At 37.7% G+C, this 20,100-nt stretch overlaps 1 protein-coding gene across 8 annotated transcripts in view; it reads right to left on the reverse strand.

Annotated features, from left to right (window-relative positions):
* Positions 1–845: 845 nt before the first annotated feature.
* DCAF6 (DDB1 and CUL4 associated factor 6) overlaps positions 846–20,100 on the reverse strand; it is a 73,984-nt gene continuing 54,729 nt past the window's right edge. For 6 of the 8 annotated variants that reach the window (XM_050978358.1, XM_050978355.1, XM_050978339.1 and 3 more), the window contains 5 exons: positions 10,125–10,263; positions 7,012–7,168; positions 5,413–5,501; positions 2,779–2,884; positions 846–1,290 (listed from right to left, as the gene is read on the reverse strand). In XM_050978358.1, coding sequence (XP_050834315.1) covers positions 1,226–1,290; positions 2,779–2,884; positions 5,413–5,501; positions 7,012–7,168; positions 10,125–10,263 — 556 coding nt within the window. In that variant the 3' untranslated portion in view covers positions 846–1,225. Of the gene's footprint in view, positions 1,291–2,778; positions 2,885–5,412; positions 5,502–7,011; positions 7,169–10,124; positions 10,264–18,775; positions 18,822–20,100 lie in introns of those variants that run through there. The other 2 variants (XM_050978366.1, XM_050978364.1) reach the window with 2 other exon arrangements.

A 20,100-nucleotide genomic window follows, 5' to 3' on the forward strand; every position in this document is an offset into this window, starting at 1 on the left:
CCCATTTCTCCTCCCTCACAAATTTCTCTTTATCTCTTTCAGTTGTTTTAATTTTCCCTTTATATCCATTCCCTGTGTCCCTTCAGCCTGCCTGCACTGTGAATCAGAACATCAGAATGTTGTGCTAATGTTGTTTTTTATTTAGTGTGGGGAATTCCTTTTGTTGATGTCAGCAAAGTTAGTGCAGCTCGTGTGATGAATGTGTATTTTAATGTCTGCAGGGTAATGAAGCTCCAGTACCCTCATCCCCCTGATTTAGAATTCTTCCCAGCATTCTGTATTCCCCAATGGAGCCTCTCAGCATCTGCCATCCGTAGCAAGAACTGCCATTGAGCAAACAGCTCTTTCCACTGCTCCACCTTCCTTCCTTCACTTTCTCTTCCCCATTGCCATCCAGAGATCTGTGGAGGAGGGGTAAAGCCCATAAAACAGACTGAACAGCCTTCCCAAATAATTAATCCTAGGAAACAATGCACAGGAATTTTTAAATTCATGTTCCCTAAATCCAGTGGAAATTAAGATGTACCTGCTGCTGTTGCAAAGGCAGACTCAGATCTATCAGTGAAATGCAACTATTTCACTAGCATTACAGACCCAAGCACAGGGAATGGTAAGTGACATTATACAACTGGGGGAGAGATAATTTTTGCTTACATAAGTGTGGGATATGCGAGAATTAAGAGACATGGGGTCTTAAAAGTCCCCAGTGCTCACTGCAAGAAATAGTCGTATTTGTCACTTCACAAACACTGTAAGAAAGAATGCAAATACTGCAAAGGCAGATATGGGGTTGTGGTTACAAACTGATAAACCAATTGCTGCACAAAGAAAAACCAGAAAACTACTTAAAACAACCAGATCTTTTAATTAGAAAGCAACAAACATGCAAACAGCAGATATAGAAATTTATTTGAACCAACGTTTTTACTATCATGAAAGTTACTTTAAAACATTGATCCAAGCTCTCACATTTACTGTTTAAGGAAAATATTGCACTTGGCATCTTCTAGCACCCCTCATACCTGGCAAAACATTTTAAAAACGTTTTTGTTTATTTTAACTTGCACACTCTCCCCAAGTCATGCACACAGTCATTCAAAAAAACAAAAGGTTAGGTTATCCAAAAGCAATACCTCAGAATTGCACTAAAGCTCTGTAAGGAAAAATATAATTAATGTCTTATACAAATTTCATTGACTTCCAGGTGCTCACACACAACTGTTGGTTACTCTTCATCTTCATTTTCATTCTCCTGGCCAGATCCTTCTGATCTGTCACCTTCCAATCGGTCTGCAAAACACAGATTTAGTAAAAAGAACTTGCAAAATTTTCTTTTTCTGGTAAATATTTATTACATGCTGTCTCCCTGGACTATTACACAATGGGATAAGGCTGTGGGTTTTAGGGTAGAAGAAAGTCTGTGTGCACTTACAGCAGAGAGTGGGTAAAAATGTTACCACAAGAAAGGAGAAAAGGAGAAATGCCTCTAAGGATTTCCAGGCATGAAAGCAAAATCTGTGTACAAAAGGAAAAACCTTGTAGCTGCTGACTGGCTGTCAGCTCAGAAAAGACAAATGCAAGTATAACATTAAAATGAGATGGTGACTACAAGGGACAGAAGTGCTGTGCTGGGAAGCTGGAACTACAATAGCTACAGTTAGAAATGTGAATAGTCCACAAACTGGGGGATCACTGCCTGTCACTTCAATACATCAGAAAAAGTGCCTTTTCATGCAAATATTTAGATAAGAGCAAATACAGAAAAGTGTGAGGGAACATGACTTGCTCAAGACCAATCTCTCAAGCAACAGGCAGTCAGATTTAGAAACACCACCCAGCCATAACAGATTTTTGCTGAAATTGTTGTAACTGAAGTGTTGGGCAGGTCTTTTAGCATTTCACTCAGAAGAGATAATGACAACTGAAGGAAACACAGGAGCATGGAGGTGCAGCACTGGGCTGGACACATGGCACTCTCCTGGCTCCCAGGGCTCACAGAGCAGCCAGAGGTGAGAGAGGAGCAGCAGCTGCCACCAGGCACAGCTTCCTTCACACCTCACCACTGCAAGCCACTGCTCTGCTCAGCCAGAGCTCCCATATTCAGTATTTCCCATCACTTTCACCTTCATCTACAGGTCTGTTAGGTTTTTGCCCCATATGCCATGCCAGCCTCCCAAAACTTCATCTCCTTGCTTCCTACACAGTGTGTGATATCTCTCCACTGTCCTCCATCTTCAGGGTCAATCCACTCAGCTTCTCCAACACCAACATCCAGTTCCCAGTGATGATTCTTCCATGCAACCCTCTTATCACCAGTTTCAGCCCCATGGGAACTGGAGGGACATCCTGCTGCCCTGGGAACAGCTGCCAGCAGCCTCAGCAATGCCTCCCACAGTCCTGAATCTTCACACCTTCCTCTGCCCCTAGATAACTCCCACAATCACAGCCAGTTTATCTTACAGTTCATTCCAGTCCTCCCCAAAAGTTTTCCCATCATACTCACTGAAAAGATCACTCCTGAAGAGAGTATTTTTCAACACCTAAAAATATATTTTGCTTTTTTTTTGAGATAAAAAAATAACAGCTGCCAAGATGTTTCAAGTCTCACACTGAGAAGCAATTCCTAAGTACTTCTATTAAGAGAACCTTGAACAACCCCTTGAATTTTCTCACCACCCCCAAGTACAGCCACAGCCAGCTGAAGGGCTTGATGATTTCCCAGCCAAGCTGCTATTTTATAGACCAGTGCTGTGGACAAGCTCTTCAGAAGTCTCTCACCTGCTCTTATGTGATTCAGTGAAGCCAACATTCGGAGCATGAAGGAAGCTGGAACAGTGATGGTGTTTCTGGTCTCTTCCAGCATTAATTCATTACGAGTTATAACCTGAAGGCAGGGAAGGGAGAAGACCAGCATCAGAAATAAACACAGAATTGTACTGTATTGATAAGGGTTTGTAGATACAAAGTTTCTATGCAAAAGCCATTTTACAGAGTCCAAAATTACCAAAAAGAAGCAATATTTTAATAATTGCTACTGAATACTGTTGCCTGGGGTAAGAAAAGTCAGCCAGGGGATTTGGCCTGCCCAAATTATCTGCCTAAAGAATATTCTAATAAGATCATGGTTCCATTGTCCACATGCATGGCAGATACTAAGATGAGTGACTAAGAAAAACTTTGGAAATCTTTCATGAGGTAAAGCAGATCGATGAGAGAAAGAGCTGTTTCCAGATGGCAACTGTTGTAGAGAACAAAGTTCTAGCACCAGTGCTGGCCAAGAATGTGGGAAGGAAAAGAGATGAGGTTACCCTCAACTCCTACCTTCATGCTGCTTGAAATTTTTGGAGAAAATCCAAGGAACACAAGCCATTTCTATCTCACTTCAGGAACATTCTTTAGCTCCATAATTCTTTGTAAACAGAGCTACAGCTTGCCTCTAAATGACTTGAAATAGCCAGTTTCCACTGTCTCATTTTCAAGGAAAAAAAAAATCTAATAATGAATACTTTTATTTCTCTTCCCTCATTCCTCCCTCATGGTACTTCCTTGCCATCCTTCTTTCTTCCTTCATAAATTTTAATCCCACACTGTAGGTTGTCTCAGCTTTAAGACTATATTCTTTTGTTATCATTAAGCACAAAAATTTCTTTAGGTGGAGACAAGTTATGACCATTTTTCAGCCTTTGCTCCCAGATCAGCTGCTGTAAGACATAAAAATAATGAAATTCTTGTTCTCTCTGAGACTCTTCAAGCCTGTTCTTTGTGTGAGGAACATGTTCTTTGCAAATGTTTGCAGTTTCTTCTCCCTTCCCAATCAAAGCATCTATTTTCTGTCAATCTCACCTGTTTGCCAGACACTTGGCACAGCTGATCCCTCCCTAACAGAAGCAAGCTGAGAAGGCAGTGGGCTGCTCTTGATTCCTCTCTCACCCCATATTTCTGCAGTGCATCATCAATAAACCTCCTGACAACCTGGTGCTGAGGCTTTTTCTCCATTCAGAGGTTTGTTCTTATCCCCACTGTCTTTTCCTATTCACTAAGGTCATGACCTCTCTCAATGTTTAAATACATTTCTGTATCTATATGGAACTTTCCTCAAACACAGTGTTCTCTCCTCAGACCTTCCCCCTTCTCTGGAAAACTCAATTCAGGTATGTTGGACACTTATTCCAGCCAAACTTAACATAGTGAGAACTATTTTATTGCTATGAACATCTCCTGTCCCCTACATAGGTATGTCAATACAGGGAATAAATTAAAAAACAAAACCCATGTAAAATTACAAACAGCACTGCAGTAAATTCTTCTGCAAGTTCTACATTTTTATTAAGGAAAACATAACTTAAGTGTTTAAATAATTTTCAATTATTAGAAATAAAGGGAGGGAACTAAAGGAAAATAATTCATTTTAGCACACATATATGTTTAGCAATACTTCTAAACCCCAAAGGCTCCAAAACATGTGATGACTAAAGGTGTCACACAATATGCAAGGAAGTGTCACTTCACTCAGTGCTAAAATAATGGGAAAGGTTCAGAACTCACAAATGGATGGTTTGGGGTTTTTTCAAGGGATGTGGGGTGGCTACAGGTTGTGTGTTTCTGTTTGTTTAAAATATATTTAGCACTATTACAGAGTAGATTAAATTATTAAAAAAATCCCCAGTCTTCTCTATCTGTAGTGCCCAAGAGGTTTCACAAAAAAAGCCCCCAACCTGACCACCCCATAACCAAATCTGTCCTATAAAATTATTTACAGAAAACCATATAACCTTTTGATACATTGTGTTATGTAAATCACTCAAATATGATCATTCAGCAGTCAGCTATATGGTCACCCCAGGCCAGTTGCTATATCCAGTTATTGCTCTGAGGGCAATATGGAAATAATGAGTTACATAACTTCACATTGGACTTTTATAACTGATCTGGCTTGCAATGTTTGCTTTATTCCATGAAGTTCCCATGTGCAATCTTAACCAACCTTTAAGTCCCTTTTATGCCACTGAATATTTAATAGGATTGATTTTTGTACTCTGTGTTGTTCTGTATATCCTTGTATTACCTTCAGTTCATTTCCTTCATCTTCCCTTCATTTATTTGTTTAGAGACAGGCACTATGTTCATTTATTAATTCCTGCCAGTTTTCCTTCTATATCTGAGTGATCACACTTCTTCCAACTCCTTTCATGTACATAATAGCAGATCATGTTATATAATTTCTAGGAGAGCTGAGGAAATGCAAAGTGCCAAGGATATGAAAGTCAGCTGTTCTGAAGGGCAGCTTTTTATTTGTAGCTCATTTGTTGAACATTAAATAACTCTGCTAATTCAATATCAGTAATTTGTACCAAAGGCTTTTATAGAATTAAAGACACAACATTACCCTGAAGAAGGAGGAAAGGTTCTTACCTCATCTGCAAGTTTTCTGTTAAAAATCTTGGATTCTTCCAGTGGTGACCAAATTTTTATATCATAATCAATACCAGAAGAGGCCAGAACTAGAAGGAAATAACAGTAATTCTAAATTAAAAGTGTTATGTTTATTGGTATTTTCTGCTCTTAAATGGAAGAAAAATATTTCACTTGAAGCATTTATTTGCAAATGTCAGATCTCATGCTGAACAGAGGTTGAAATTACCAAGTCTCCACATGAGGTCTGCTCCATAGATTATTTGTTTTTGAATCTATCTATATAGATATGAAGAAAACAAATGCAAACATCAAGAGCCCTGTTTTAAATTTGAAGAAATCACCAAGATATATACAAAAGATAGAAGCAAAAAGTAAGAGCAAACCCAGCCACTACTGATCCATTTCTGCTGATAGTATATGCATTAATAACAAAGCTTTAGAATTTGCAGACCCCATACAAAAGCAGAACCAAGATAATTTCAAATGTACCTTGATAATTTCAGTGAATTTCATGTAAATTTATTTGATATTTAAATATAAAGATGAAATGGATGGTCTTATAAATAAAGTATGAAGAATATGAAAAGTTGCAGAACATTCTCTAAATCATTGCACAAGAGCCACTGCAGGAATTAAAATTCCATAGAAAGCTCTCAGTAACTGGAAAGCTGAACAAGAGTGACTGTCCTAGAAGGAGGATGAGCTCTCTTAGTGACACCTTCAGAGTGTGACACACTCCACAAAGACATCAGCAAAGCTACAGGGCACTTTGAAAGCTGCTTCCAAAGGGACTATCCAACTGAGGACATTTACAAGAACTCAATTTCAATAAAAAAGTTTAAAGTTCAAGGCTTACCCTATGTAGAACAGTATTCAATGTTCCCCCAAAATGTTTGAAAAACCCCCAGCCTCTCCTAGTATTATTGTAACAACTTCACTTGCTAATTTACAAATAGCTCTTACTATACAGCCAGGTAAACTGTGAAAAAAAGAGTAACACAAATACTTTCTCTGACTGTGTCAGAGGCTGGAGGATGGTTCAGATTTCCCAGCTACATGTGATTCCTTCTCCTGCTTTGGTCCATCTTTTCTATGAAGGATTTCCTCTAAACACAAATTATTAGGATTTCTATTAATTTTATTAATTATTCTAATCTCACAATGCCAGTGACAAGGAGACACCCACTTCAACTGCATTTTTTTAATAGAGCCAAGTAGAGACCAGATTCCAATATAATTCCCAAGTATTGCTGGCATTTCAGCAACCCCATATTTCCCTCATTAGTGTCACAGAAAACATTTTATGTGTTGAGGGCAGCAAAAAAATCGAGATTGTTCTTATTACATCTGACAGTGTTTCTATAAATTCTGTGCCAGGAGTAGTTTGAGTTCAATAAATTTTTGAGTAAGGAGGGATTTAAGGGCCAAAGGTCATTAGTAAGAGGCAAAATTAAAAGCACTATTATCTGAATTATCCAGGGAAATATGAACAACATCTCATTAATCATTGCATTGCTCTGTTGAGACAGAGTTTAAGAGTGAAATGCTCTAGTGCAGATAAGCTGGATGTGCAGAGTGTGAGAATGCTGCTCTTACTGGGGTCAAAGGGGTGAGGCTGCAGGCAGTTCACCACGTGGTTGTCAGCCTCCAGCAGCATGAGGTGCTCAGCAGTGTGGCGGTCCCAGATGAAAATGTGGCCACAATCTGAGCCACTCATGACAAAGTTGGATCCCCAGAAGTTGGCTTCCTTTATCTGCAAGAAAAATAAAACTGTGTAAGACCCAGCCAGTGAAAAGCCCATCCAAGAGCACACTCCTGTGTCCCTGTGTCTGCACTAACAGTGCTGCTGAAGGAAAGCTCAGCCCATGCAGAAATGAGATTTAAGAATTTTTAAAGGAAACATTTCAAGAATAGTGATTAAAAAATGAGAGTTCAGAAAGTTTTGGATTTCCAGAGCAAAATAGCTGCAAACAGGGGGAAAAAAAAAAAGTCTGGGGCAGACTGAACAGTATAAAAAGAAATGTCAGCATATCTGTCACTTCCTGAAGTCACAGAAATGATACTGGAGACAGGGGTATGCAAAGGAGTTTTTAGGAAAAGTTTGGCCAAGTTAAAGTGTGTGACAGGCTAATCCCTGGGGGGGATTTTCCACTACAGAGAAACAGGAGACAAGACAGAAGCTTGTGATACCTTCCTCAGAAATCCCTTCTGATTTTACTCAGCATAGGACCTCAAAATAACTATTGTGAAATGATATAAATTTGCTAACCTGTGCCTCTGCAGGTGAGAGGCTTGATGGGGTGGCAGAGGGAGAAGGGGCATTGCTTCAATGACAGCCAGAAAACTCAGTCACGAGGTGTGAGCTGAGAGCTCCACAACACCCTGGTGTTTGTGCTCCAGGAATGAGCCTGGAAGGCTCAAGTGCAGCCTTGTGTGTAGAACTGTTATTTTGAGAGCCAGCAGTACCTCCTACAAACTCTTCTAATTGACATACAAGGGGCAAGAGAGGTACCTGTGCAAGCAGGAGCTGCCTGTGCAGCAGCTTGGAGCTCACACAGACCATTTCCAACGCTGCAAGTTCAGTTTGGCATTTAGGAGTAACTCCAGCATAAGGGACAGAATCTTGAGTTTGAGACTTTTTACACAGAATCCTGCTATGAATTATTTTGCAGGTAAGGCTCTAAAGAGGGCCATGCCTGGATCCTTTTCTTTCTTATGGCAGACTTCCCTCAGAAAATGCCCAGAAGAGAAGGGCAGAGATGTTGCCTTGCTCTGTGCTTTGCCTCAGCTACCTTGATAAAGATTCATTAGTAAGTTGAACCCTTATGCTGTTAGAAATATGTGGTTTATTTCCAACAGCAGTATGCCCAGTTTTAAATTTCAGGCTTGGCAGATCTTTGTCTATAGAATATGTCCCAATGACTGCAGTCAGTGCAATAAAGTCATCTTGATGTCTAAAAATAAACCAGAGAAGCTGCATTCCTGTAATGAATTTCAATGTATTAATCTTTCAGCAGCTTTTGTCTTATAGCTCCTTTTAATACATATTTTCATTATCCTGTTACATCTAGATTATCCCCAATAATAAAAAAAAATAATTTTTCTATTTTAATTTTCAAGCATGACCTCTTCCTGTGTCCTGTGTATTCTCTTACTCATACTTCTCAATACTCATAAAATCTAATTTTAGCACCCCAGAAATGAGCAGAACTGAAATTCACATTTAAAAATGTTGGTTTTCAAACATTTCTAAAAGTCACTGTTTTAAAAGCAGGACTATAAAAAATTTAAGATTGTCAAATTAAGTTTTTAAAAGTAAGGAAGAACCAGAATGATTCCATTTGCTTGCATAACCTTAATTCACTATATATGCATATACACACACCCATATATATGTATGTACATGTAAAAATTATATACATATATATAAATGGTTCATGTAGTTGACAACACAGTTTATCCCTGTGCTGCTCAGGTGTGTAGGAAACAAAGCTTTTCCAAGTTGTCTCCTTTATAAATTTGAAAGGGAAAAATCATTAGCTCTTGCCTTGCAGGAATGAGGGCATTACTCAAACCAGCAGATCAAAAAGAAGTTTGCAACCATAGAGACCAACAGGGAAAACAAAATTACAGTTTCTTTCATTCTGTGCATTCCTTGCCATAGGTGCCTGTGTGAAACAAAAGCAAAAAGCAACCCACATCCCCAAGAAACAAAACAACAAAATCTGTTAAATAATCTATATGATAACAGTTAGGCAGACAGAGACTGAATTAATCCTTAGATGAACTCACTTTTAATATCTTTTAACCACAAAGTGCCTGATGCCAGGACTTTTAAACTAATCAAGGTTTGATCAATTCAAATACATTTCTGAAATACAGTGCAAAACTCCTTGTCATTAATCAACGTTTATTCTAAATCCTGTTGCTTATGTAGACTGAAATATGTATTTAGTCAAGCATTTTTCCCAGTGTAATCAAAGCTATTCACACAAACCCTAGAAAATGGCTTTTTGGGGGTAAAGGGACTACTCCTCACATCAGCTGCAAAATAACACACCAGCTAATTCTGCAAAATACCACCTAGAACTCAGAACTTCACATCTTCAAAATATTGCAAAAACCAAAAAGAAGAAATAGCAAGGAAAGCAGGGTCTGTTTTTCATGCACCATTGCTTTACAAACACAGTAACTGTATTTTCTTAAAATACAGGATTTTGTGTGAAAAAGACGAGGCATCTAGTAGCTAAATTATAATTTAATAATTAGCACTCCTTCCTTTTGTGAATTCAGAGATGTCAAGGTTCTTCAAAAATGATTTAATCCTCACTTTCCCTTCCAAGCTCTTCAAAGTTAAAGATGGAATAATTTTGAACAGCTTGGAAGAGAAAGTGAGGATTAAATCATAATTTGGAAGGTAGGCACATTTTATGCCACATAAGCTGAGAGAGAAAATGAAAAAGAAGTAAAATACCCCAAATTTTAACGGGTGTTAAGGGGAGAGACTCTTAAACACAGGGGTATTTAAATGCCTTTCACAGTGCCATGAGTCACACTAATTTTAATTTTCATTTGGAGCAAATTCTGTGCCTTCCAAGTGAGCACAGAAGCCAAAGTGCTTACAGAGCATCCCCAGATCCTTTTTGGCAAGCCCAGCAGGGGCAGCTGCCCTGGGTGAAGCCCCCAGCCCCAAGCCCCAGAGGCTGTACCATGGTGCGGGAGTTGCGGTGACCTTTGTAAACCATCTTTATCAAGGGGCGCCTGATATTCAGCGTCTCCAGCTCCTCCATCTCCTTCCTCTCCTTCCTCCTCCTGAAGAGCTCCTGGATGCGGGCCACAGCGGATCGTCTGTGAATCCAGAGAGAGCAGCACTGAGAGCCCCTCCCCAGACACTGCAAGGGGCTCCCAAACATCACCATTAGGCACTCCACCACATTCTCCATGAGTTTGACACAGACATCAGCATAATCCCAACTGTAAAATTACAGATGTGAATTTTTCTCCATCCTGGCTTATAACAAGAATAGCATGCAAGACAGTGGAATGTCAAGTGATGCCAGGTTTTATTCCCCCTCTGTAGAACAAACTTCAGCTGCTGGCAAAATTCACATGCTATTTTATTTTCATCCTCTACCCATACTGAGGTAGCAAAATTCTGAAGTGAAAAAAAAAAAAAAAACCTATGCCAGAACAGAAGTTTTTAAATTTTAAAAAGCCATTAAGGATCTAATGGGTCTCTCAGTGTGATTTGGTTTTTCATAAGATCAAAAATGTTTTTCAAAAAAAATCTATGCCAGAACAGAAGTTTTTACATTTTAAAAAGCCATTAAGGATCTAATGGGTCTCTCAGTGTGATTTGGTTTTTCATAAGATTTTGTCCAATGTATTTCTCGTCAGTATTTCTCTATGACAAGATTCAAGATTTACACAGCTTTTAAGAAGTTCCTACTAAGAAAAAGATTATTTGAGATCAATTACTGAAGCACCTATCCATAGGGTAGCAGTAAGGTTTACAACTGGAGATTTCCTAAAATAACAGAGGAAAAAACAAAAGCCAATTTATGTAATTTGTTTGTGGATGTTTAAATCCAGGAACTTAATTTTTTTATTAATCTGTGAAAAGACCTTGGTGTCAAATTTTTCCTGTTTAGCTGTTCAGTTTGCAGATCCCCATAATTCCAGCTATAAACAGTCACATCTCAGTTCTTTTTCTTCTGTCATTCCTTGTCATTATTAGCTTTGAGGTTCTGAACACAGTCCAAGGGAATGTCCCTCTCAAGAAGAAGCAGGTACAGATCTTAGCAGAATGCAAGGAATGCAAGGAGTGAAATTATTACAGCAATTTATATGATCCTAAAAATTAAACTAATCCAGGAACCTCACTACACTGCTGCCAGAAAGTAACCTGAATTTTTTTTTAAGTAATATTTTCCAGTGTTTTAGTCACTGATCTTGGAGACTCCAGCAACAAGTCCTCTACTCCAGAAAAAAACCCTACCAGATCTATCCCATAACTACTTCTCTCAGGCAGTGATCTGCTTAGATTTTTGTCCATTTTCTGCCACAGGAGAAAGTTGCACCACAAAGTTAAAGTGAAATAAATGTTATGCTACAGCTAAGCAAAGAAGGAGAAGGAATATAAGTCATTAATGCAAATTTATTTACTATAAAAACAAATAAACCAACAAACCACACACTGTTTTACTAAGACAGATCACCTAATACAGCTAAGCTTTCAAAATAAATTTTAATACTTTTTTAATAGAAACCAGAAGAGTTTTGAAAGCACCAGTCAACAGATCCACTTAACAGTGTGCTATTTATTATAATATATTTCTTAGATGTTTGCCTAGCAAACAGCACCAGAAAAAGTAGACTACTACTACTTCTTTGGTGAGAGTTTTCTATCCTTTCAATCCCCAGGCAATTTCCTGGCTCATCTTTTTTGTACTACAGTAAATAAATACACTGTATTTATTTACATTTAGTTATTCCTTATAATATGCCGAGTTTCAACTTTAATCTTCAACAGATTTAAGAGGGTTCTTCACAACATCTTCATAAACAGAGGGGTAAAAAAAGAAGCCTATGTTCTTTATCTACTGTGCTTTAAAGATCACTGAGTTATTCTCCTCACCAGTTTGCTTCTACATAAAGGAAAAAGGGTGACAGACACATGATAGGCTGCATCAAACACTTACAGAAACTTCAAACCATTATTTGTGCAGATTTGGGTTTTACTTGCTTTTAAAAAAAGATGGGGTTTGTATGAGAAAGTAAAAGCATTTATCATTTACTGTAATTCCTTTTCTTGCAGTTTTGGTGAATTTATTCACATTAATTAATTAAAGATGTGCAGTGAAGAGGCTGGGAAGTTAAACATCATTAGGACTGACAGAGTAGTAGACTTGTCCAGCTGTTGCAGAAGGGTTACTTGCTGGACAGCAGTAATAAGTCTTGGGATTAGGAGATGATATTAAAGTAGCTAATTGGTAAAGCAAAATAGTTTCTTGCACAATTTTTTATCCAAACATCTCTATGAAAATTGATCTCCTCCTCTCCATTTCCCTAGGCTGAGATATGCAGACATTACAAAAAAACCTCAATACTACTCAGCAATCATGCATTTTTAAATAAGAGCAGAAGCACAGAAGCAACTTCTGGTTAAAACTGTCTTTCAACTAAATGGAGCTCTGAATTTAACCTCTTCATTTGGGGCCTCATTTGAAAAGGCAGGAGTGGATTTCTATTTAGTTGTCTTGGAAGCCAATGATTACCTTCACCAGGGAGAAGGCAGCCAAGCACACACAACTGTCATACTGGGATTGAGCCTTGCAGAAAGCAAGAACATGGCAGAGGCAAATCTGCTCCAAAAACATAAATATGAGCCCAATTTAGTGACATTTCAGAACAAAGAACATTACAGGAAAAAGCCTTCTTTCTGAGAGATGTTGTTGATAACTATAGATTTTCTATAATTATTTTTAAGTCATACACGTGCAAGAATTTTAAAATCTGACATAGCTGTTTTCATTTGTATTTGTGATGAGCAATTCCTGTCTTTGCCAACACAAACACAGTAGCAGCCTCATCACTTGGAGCCTTAGTGGGTACAGAAGTGTGCTGTGCCATTTGAACTGTTCTGAGGTCAGCTTGAGCTGAGCCTGGCTGAGAGCTGCTGCTTCCCTTCCACACGGCTCTTCCAAGCACAAAATGTGAGACAATGGAATTTATGCACATTGTGTTGGCCCTCCTCAGGCAACCCCATCAATGGAAGGGGGTTCTAGGAAGCATTCACAGAGCACTGCTTTTCCCCTTATGATCAGCCAGGTTTAAAGCCCTCAAAGTTAATAGTTCTAATTAATTATTAAAAGTCCATTTAAATTAAGCCCAAGATTAATGGAGTAGTGATTCTGAAGTTAAACATGGATTCAAGATAGTCAAACAAAAAAAAAAACCCACAAAAATTCTGTGATGCAAACTGATCCACAGCTATATATTATAAATGGAGAGAAATGGAAAATATGTATACACATAAGCTAAGTCTTAAAATATATAAGTTGTCACATAGGGTGTTTTCTGTATATTTAGAAGTTCTGAAGCGTAATGAGGATTTTTTTAAAAACAAGAATCTGTACAATTTGCACAATTAAATACGTGGTTTGTTTGTTAAAGGGCAATAATGTAGTGGCTGCCATAAAACTCATCTGGTACCTGAGATAACCCTGCTTCTTCCAAACACCATTATCCCAGGCTGATAATGGTCAGTCTCCTGAGCTCAGCTGGGCAGAGCTCACGTCTCCCTCCTTCCTTGCTCCATCCCTCTTGTCTCAGCTCTGCACTGAGTATTGAGCTCAGTATTGATTCCTTCAGTACTGAAGATTTTTTTCACTTCCCAAGTTTCCAAATGTACTCACACACAGACAAAGATGGTCTGTTTTTCATCATAGACAGCTTTGGGCTGGAAGAGACCTTAAACATCATCCCCCAAGCCCCTAGCAGGGGCAGAGACATCTTCCACTGGATCAGTGCTGAGGACCACAAACTTTGATTCCTTCTCTTGAGCTCCCTAATGCTAACATCTTATTTTTTATCCACTGTTGTTGCCATCTTCTCCTTTGCACTGTTTTCCCTATCCAACACAATTGCAGAGAACCTAAGGCTTATAACCATTAACTTAGATCTTATTTCTCCAGCGCCTTATGGTCATCTGGACAATGCTCTCAGGCACATGGTGGGATTCCTGGGGGTGTCCAGTTGAGTTGGACTCAGTTGTGGGTCCCTTCCAACTCAGGGCATTCCATGATCCTGATATTATCTGTGTGCGTATCTAAACCACTGCAGCAAACCTTGATCCAGGTCTGGCATTTCTTCATTGATCCTGTAAAGAAACCCACTTGCCAGATACCACTGATCTGCCCAAGAATTCCAAAGGCTTGTCTTAATCACCATATTAAAATAGATTCTTTGACTAAATGCCAATATTTGATTATATTTCTGATATTGATTACTTCCTTTAGGAGCCTCTGAACCTGTGGAAGAGATTTACTGCTGCTGTCAGATTTCAAGCATTAAGACAGCTCAACACCAAAGGCAAAACCATCCTGTTAACAGCACACTGACACTAGCCCTAAAGCCCAAGTTATTTCACTGCTGATAATACAAAACCAAATGTTTACTGTAATGCCCTCCTTGGTAATTTCCCAGCTTTCAAACACAATCAATGTTTAAAGTATTCTCAGTTAGAAAACATTTAAAAATTTTCACCTGATATGCTGATGAATGATGATGAAAAGCAGAGAATAACAGACTGATAAAACATTCTATGCTGAATGCATCATTTATTTTCTATTAAATTTATAGCAATATGAAACTAATATTCCCCTGGGCTCTGCTGAAGAGCTAAAGAACTCCTTGGTAAGCATGCTGAATATAGAAAGAATGCCTATTGTAAAATTTCAAATACAAACAGCAAAGATTCCTGAACCTCTAAGAAAGCTGACGAGTTAAATCCAGGTATTCCAATTGCAGCTAATATGAAAATATAAGACAAAGAAATACAGATTTGCACCACTCTCCTGGAGGCATTTAAAATAGAGGACTCAAGCTAAGTCTTTTATGGAACCTCATCCTGCACTTTTGCAGCCACAGAAAGCCAAGATGTTAATTTTCATCATTGCAACAACTTTGGGCCATTTCCCTTCTAGATGGCCTCTGGCTGAAATCACAGCAGAGAGTTTCTCCCTCTTACAGCATGTGGCCAAACACAATTACCCAAATTGCTTTATATGTTCTAACAACTGCTTTCCTCAAGTATTTCAATGAAGAGTATGAGATCAAATGTTTGGGTTTTTTTCATTTAACTTCATTAAAAGCAATATTGTGCAAAATTCAGCATCTATCTTTCTAAATGTGTATACCCAATATAGCTCTAATAATTAAGCTTAGTTCCATAATCTTGTTCAGGCAAAAAATATAAATGATTTTTGATCCATGTAGTCTTATATTTTTGTCCAGAACTGGATGTTCTCTACTACAGACAAAGCAAGTCAGCAGTAGCCCATGCAAATATAACTCATGTCTCAGCAGCTCAATTAAAAAAAGAATAAAAGGAATATTTCTTTTAACAAGCTACACACTTTTCAAATTCCATTAATTTCTACGGCACGCAATAAAAATGTTAATAGGTTGTAAAATGTATACACTGCCATTTCTTTTCAATTTCCATGCAACACATGCAGCTAAATATAACTCAAGCAATATGCTCTGTAATTCATAGCATTTGAAGTACAGCAATTCTTAAAATGCCAGTTAGATATGAAAAACCAGAACCTGATAAATCCAATATATGGCAAGAAAAAGGAGGGGGGGAGGAATAAAATAATTAATTACCTCATAATTCTATCACCTATCGCTGTTCCTCTGATATTATATCTAGTAAAGGGAATAACAACTGAAGTCATTCACAAATGCTAGGTACCATGATTTTCAAAGGTTAGCATCTCTTACAAAATGTGCTCTATGAATTCCAACTGAGAAGGCTCCTTCCCAGTGTATGAGTCAGTATATGAAACAACTTGTATTTCAGCAAAAATAGTATTCAGATTACATAACAGCACCAAAAGTAAAGTTATAAAATGCAGTAATTCTTCATAGATCACAGCAGCTGTATCATCATTTCCATTTTACATTTGTATTTCTTTAATTTTAACATACTAGTTAAAGCTAGCTGTAGCTTTTTCCGGGCTTAGCCTCCTCCCCCAGATCAACTTCAAAGTCCAAACAAAATTAATTCAGTCATTTAAGTAGGAAATCAGCCCTCAGAGAGCTCTTTTGACTAATTTGTAAAAATTAAGATCAATCCATTAAAAACTGCACTCTCTGTGTATGAAGAACATTTTGCACAAATTTTTTTTTCCCCTCCCACAGATTACAAGGTACCACCCTCTGTTTGAACTAAACTTAGTGGATGCAGAAAGTTTTAAAGGAGAAATGCCCTTGCCTATGTCCAGACTGAAAGACCTGCATAGGTTCTTATTTGTCAAAGAAGGCACCTTTTCCTGGGGATTCCCTAAAATGCACAGGAGGTTATTTACTCTGGTGAGTATCTAGCTAAACTGCTCTACTGTACAGAAAAGGCTTTAAATTTTTTTTTTTTTTAATTTAAAATATTCTGTGTACTTCCTTATCCCTTTTGTTAAAAAGAGCATGCATTGACTGCCCAACAACATGAAAAAATGAAATAACTGCTAGCTTCTTTTAGTCACTTGTGAAGACCATTCCTACAGTGCTACTCAGTGGCTAAGAAATGCTGCTGAAAAAAAGTCAGATGTCACATTCTCAATTACTTCTTTTAAAGAAATGTCCTTCTGTGTCAAAACTCTTCCTAGCTGTCTCCTAGTCACCATGCAGCTGACTTAGGCAATCAAAGGATCATGATATTTCTCCATATTTTGCTGCTACTATTTAAAGTCCTTTTTAAAATATTAAAGCAAGTGCAGACTCTGCACAGTCCTTCCTGATAGCTCAGTTTCAGGTTAGTTGGTGAGAAACCACCTATCCTCATTATGTTTTGAGATTTATAAGTATCCACAATATGAGATTATTTGAGGAAAAGATCAAACCCTCAGCTTGAAAACATTACAACTGCAAATAATATTCAAATAATAGAAGTCTTGTACAATTAGATTTACAAAATTAACCATATTCATTAATAAATCTGAAATCTACATACATCTTAGTAAAAATAAGGTGAGATTAAGCAGGAAGTTTTCAATTTGTTTAGAGTTCTGTTTAACAGACCTATCAGAAGGGGAATTCTGCCACTTTTTTTCCTTAGGAGGAAGCTACAGATCATTATTTCAGAGTATAAAATCAGATTTTTCAGTGGAGAAAACTGTACTTCACAGTGGGAAAGTGACTCGGACAGATTCCTTTATCTGAATTTCTCCACCTGTAGAATATTCCGCTCAATGTAAACAAGAGCTATTTGGTTTATAAGAAAACACAGCCTAAAGAAAAACAAATTGATTGTAGACAAAGTCAGTACTGCTACATATTGGAAAAGGCTTATTAGTCAAACTTTTGTTTTGCATTCTGTCTCAGAAGGCTACAACAGCCATTTTTTTATTTTTCTTCCTATAGAAAAATGAAACTTTTTTCCTTCATTACATAAAACATGTTCACAAAAGGTAGATTATTGCTAGTCTTTGGCTAGTCTTTCTTCTTCAGAAAAAAAAAAAACATAGCAAAACCAAACTAAACCCACAAAAAAAAAAAAAAAAGGACCAAAGCAGGTCCCCCTAAGTATTCTACAGAGAAAAAAAATCTACTTTATTACTCAGATATTAATGCCAATAATTATCTTATAAGATGACACCTTGGAAAGTAAAGTATTAGATAAACTCAAAAAAATGAGATTTAGTAAAGGAATTGTTAGATAACACAATTTATTGAGGAAAGAGAAAAAAAGCCTACAAAAAGCATCCTGGAGGAGTGGAGCCCCAGACTTGCAGGCAATTTTGTGCCATGTATTGCTACTGGTCTTTGAGCAGGGTATAGGAATGGAATCATGCAGGACATTGAGGGTGGGGAACTTATTAATAGAGGAGACTGTGGGGCCTTGAGAAAAAGAAAATCAGCAGTATAAAATTGAGTTATACACCTCTAAGCTTCCTTCTGGTGAAAGGGAACACTCATTAATTAGGAATGACAAAGTAGGGAAGAGTACAGGGTGCAGAACAATGGAACAATGACAGGCAAGAGAGGAGGAGGACACCGCCCCAGCTCATTGTGCTCACAGAATCCTCTCTAGATCACGAGTAACCACAGAATTACTCCAGCAAAACCCAAACAGTGCAGGGGGCTGGGCTACCACATTCAGGCAAAAAAGTGAACATGAAGAAAGACAGAAACCAGCATGTTGGCAGGAAACACGTGAATATTTACTGTTAAGAGTGAGAAAAATTTGGCACTCAGTCTAAGGAGACAAAACCTGAAAATGGACAGGATGAACATCATTCAATGATGAGCACTGGGTGTAAAAAATTATTTCAATCAAAACAGATTGTTAGCACAGAACAAAATGACCAATTTTAGTTCATGTATACCCAAGGTAGCAGCAATGCTTTGAGTTAGCTTCCTACTCATTAAGGGAGATTAAGAATTTTATATAAATTTGATCAGCTTGTGAAAGGGATTTTAGGCAATAACAGCTACCATAGTACTACTAGAGAGAACTTCCAGTTCTTTTCACTCTAATATGAGAGATAAATACTAAGAGGGCTAAGAGCTAGAGCTTTTAGGACCATCAGTGTCTGCTACCTTTCTGGAAATCCAAATTCCTTTGAGCACACACAGGATGTCTTACTTTTCCTTAGTATCTCAGAGTTGGTAACTCCTGAAACCTGAAGAATAGGAGGGAATATAATGCTCAGTAATAATAATGCTCAGCTAAACTGGAAAACTTCACTGCTTGCACACACAAAAAAGCAGAACAAAATTATCTGGTTGGGCATTAAACCTGAGCAATGCAAGCCTGCAGGAAATCCTAAACCAACACTGACTACGAAGCAACTTTTTTTCAGATTTTATTTGGGGGGAGAATAAGGGAGCAGGGGACTGCATAAAGGATTTTAATGGTATCATTAATTTAGCTGAATGATCTTTCCTAGGATATAAATTTAAACTGTTACAGGAAAAAAATCTCACTGCACAGAGAGGAAAGAAAGCATGTCAGATAAATTGTAACTTCATTTAGGATGTCCCCACTAGTGGCAAATGGTAACAGCAGTGTGATACCTGGAAGTGTAATTCTTACCACATTGCTACAGAAACTATTACATCGTAGAGACAACATGGTGCATGAAGAGAAGCTATGAATCCTGCTTGAAAATGGAGATGGGATTAAAATTGCAGGGCTCTTCACAGCTTGCTCTTCAATCACTGGATCATAATGAACATTGGCTCTGCAGGGGAAAATATTTCTGCCATTCTGTATCTGCCTACAAATACTTAGTACTGCATGGAAAGTTAATGGGTTAAGACAGAATCTGTGTATATTGGCTTCTTCATAAAAACTGTCATTTAGTGAGCAGAATTACTTGTGCTTTGTAATAAACAACCACTGACTGTTCTTTTTGCCACTACTGACAATGTGCTGGCTTATGATTTCTATTTTAACTGCAAATTATTCAAAACCTTCTTAGAAACAGCTATTAAATTCTTCCTGATTTCCTAAGGAATACATATTGTAAATTCCTGTGAACAATCTTCATTGCTAGCAGAAGACATTATTAGCACTGTCTTTGAACAGGAGTACAGGAAATGCAACATGAGGTTAAATTACATCTAAAGTTAGTAAAAAGGTATTGTATGGTCTAACAACAGAAATGTTACTTAAATAATTTTATAGTTTTGAAATTAGTGAAGAAAGGTATTAAACCAACAATAGCAAATTGAGGGTTCAGTTTACTGAATGATCAAACAAGTATGTACAGCTCTTCATACAAAAAAAGCACAAAGCTTTTTTTATATGAAGAGCTGTAATACTAAATGCATCCTTTATTCATGGTAACAGCTAGCAGTCTACCCTTTTTTTTTTACTGACATACATAGTAATATCTAATAGCCAACAAAAGGAAAAGAATTACAGTTTCTCCTTCAGAGAAAAAGAAGAATGAAAAA

The sequence above is a fragment of the Serinus canaria genome, chromosome 1 (assembly GCF_022539315.1).
Source record: "Serinus canaria isolate serCan28SL12 chromosome 1, serCan2020, whole genome shotgun sequence".
Lineage (NCBI taxonomy): Eukaryota > Metazoa > Chordata > Aves > Passeriformes > Fringillidae > Serinus > Serinus canaria.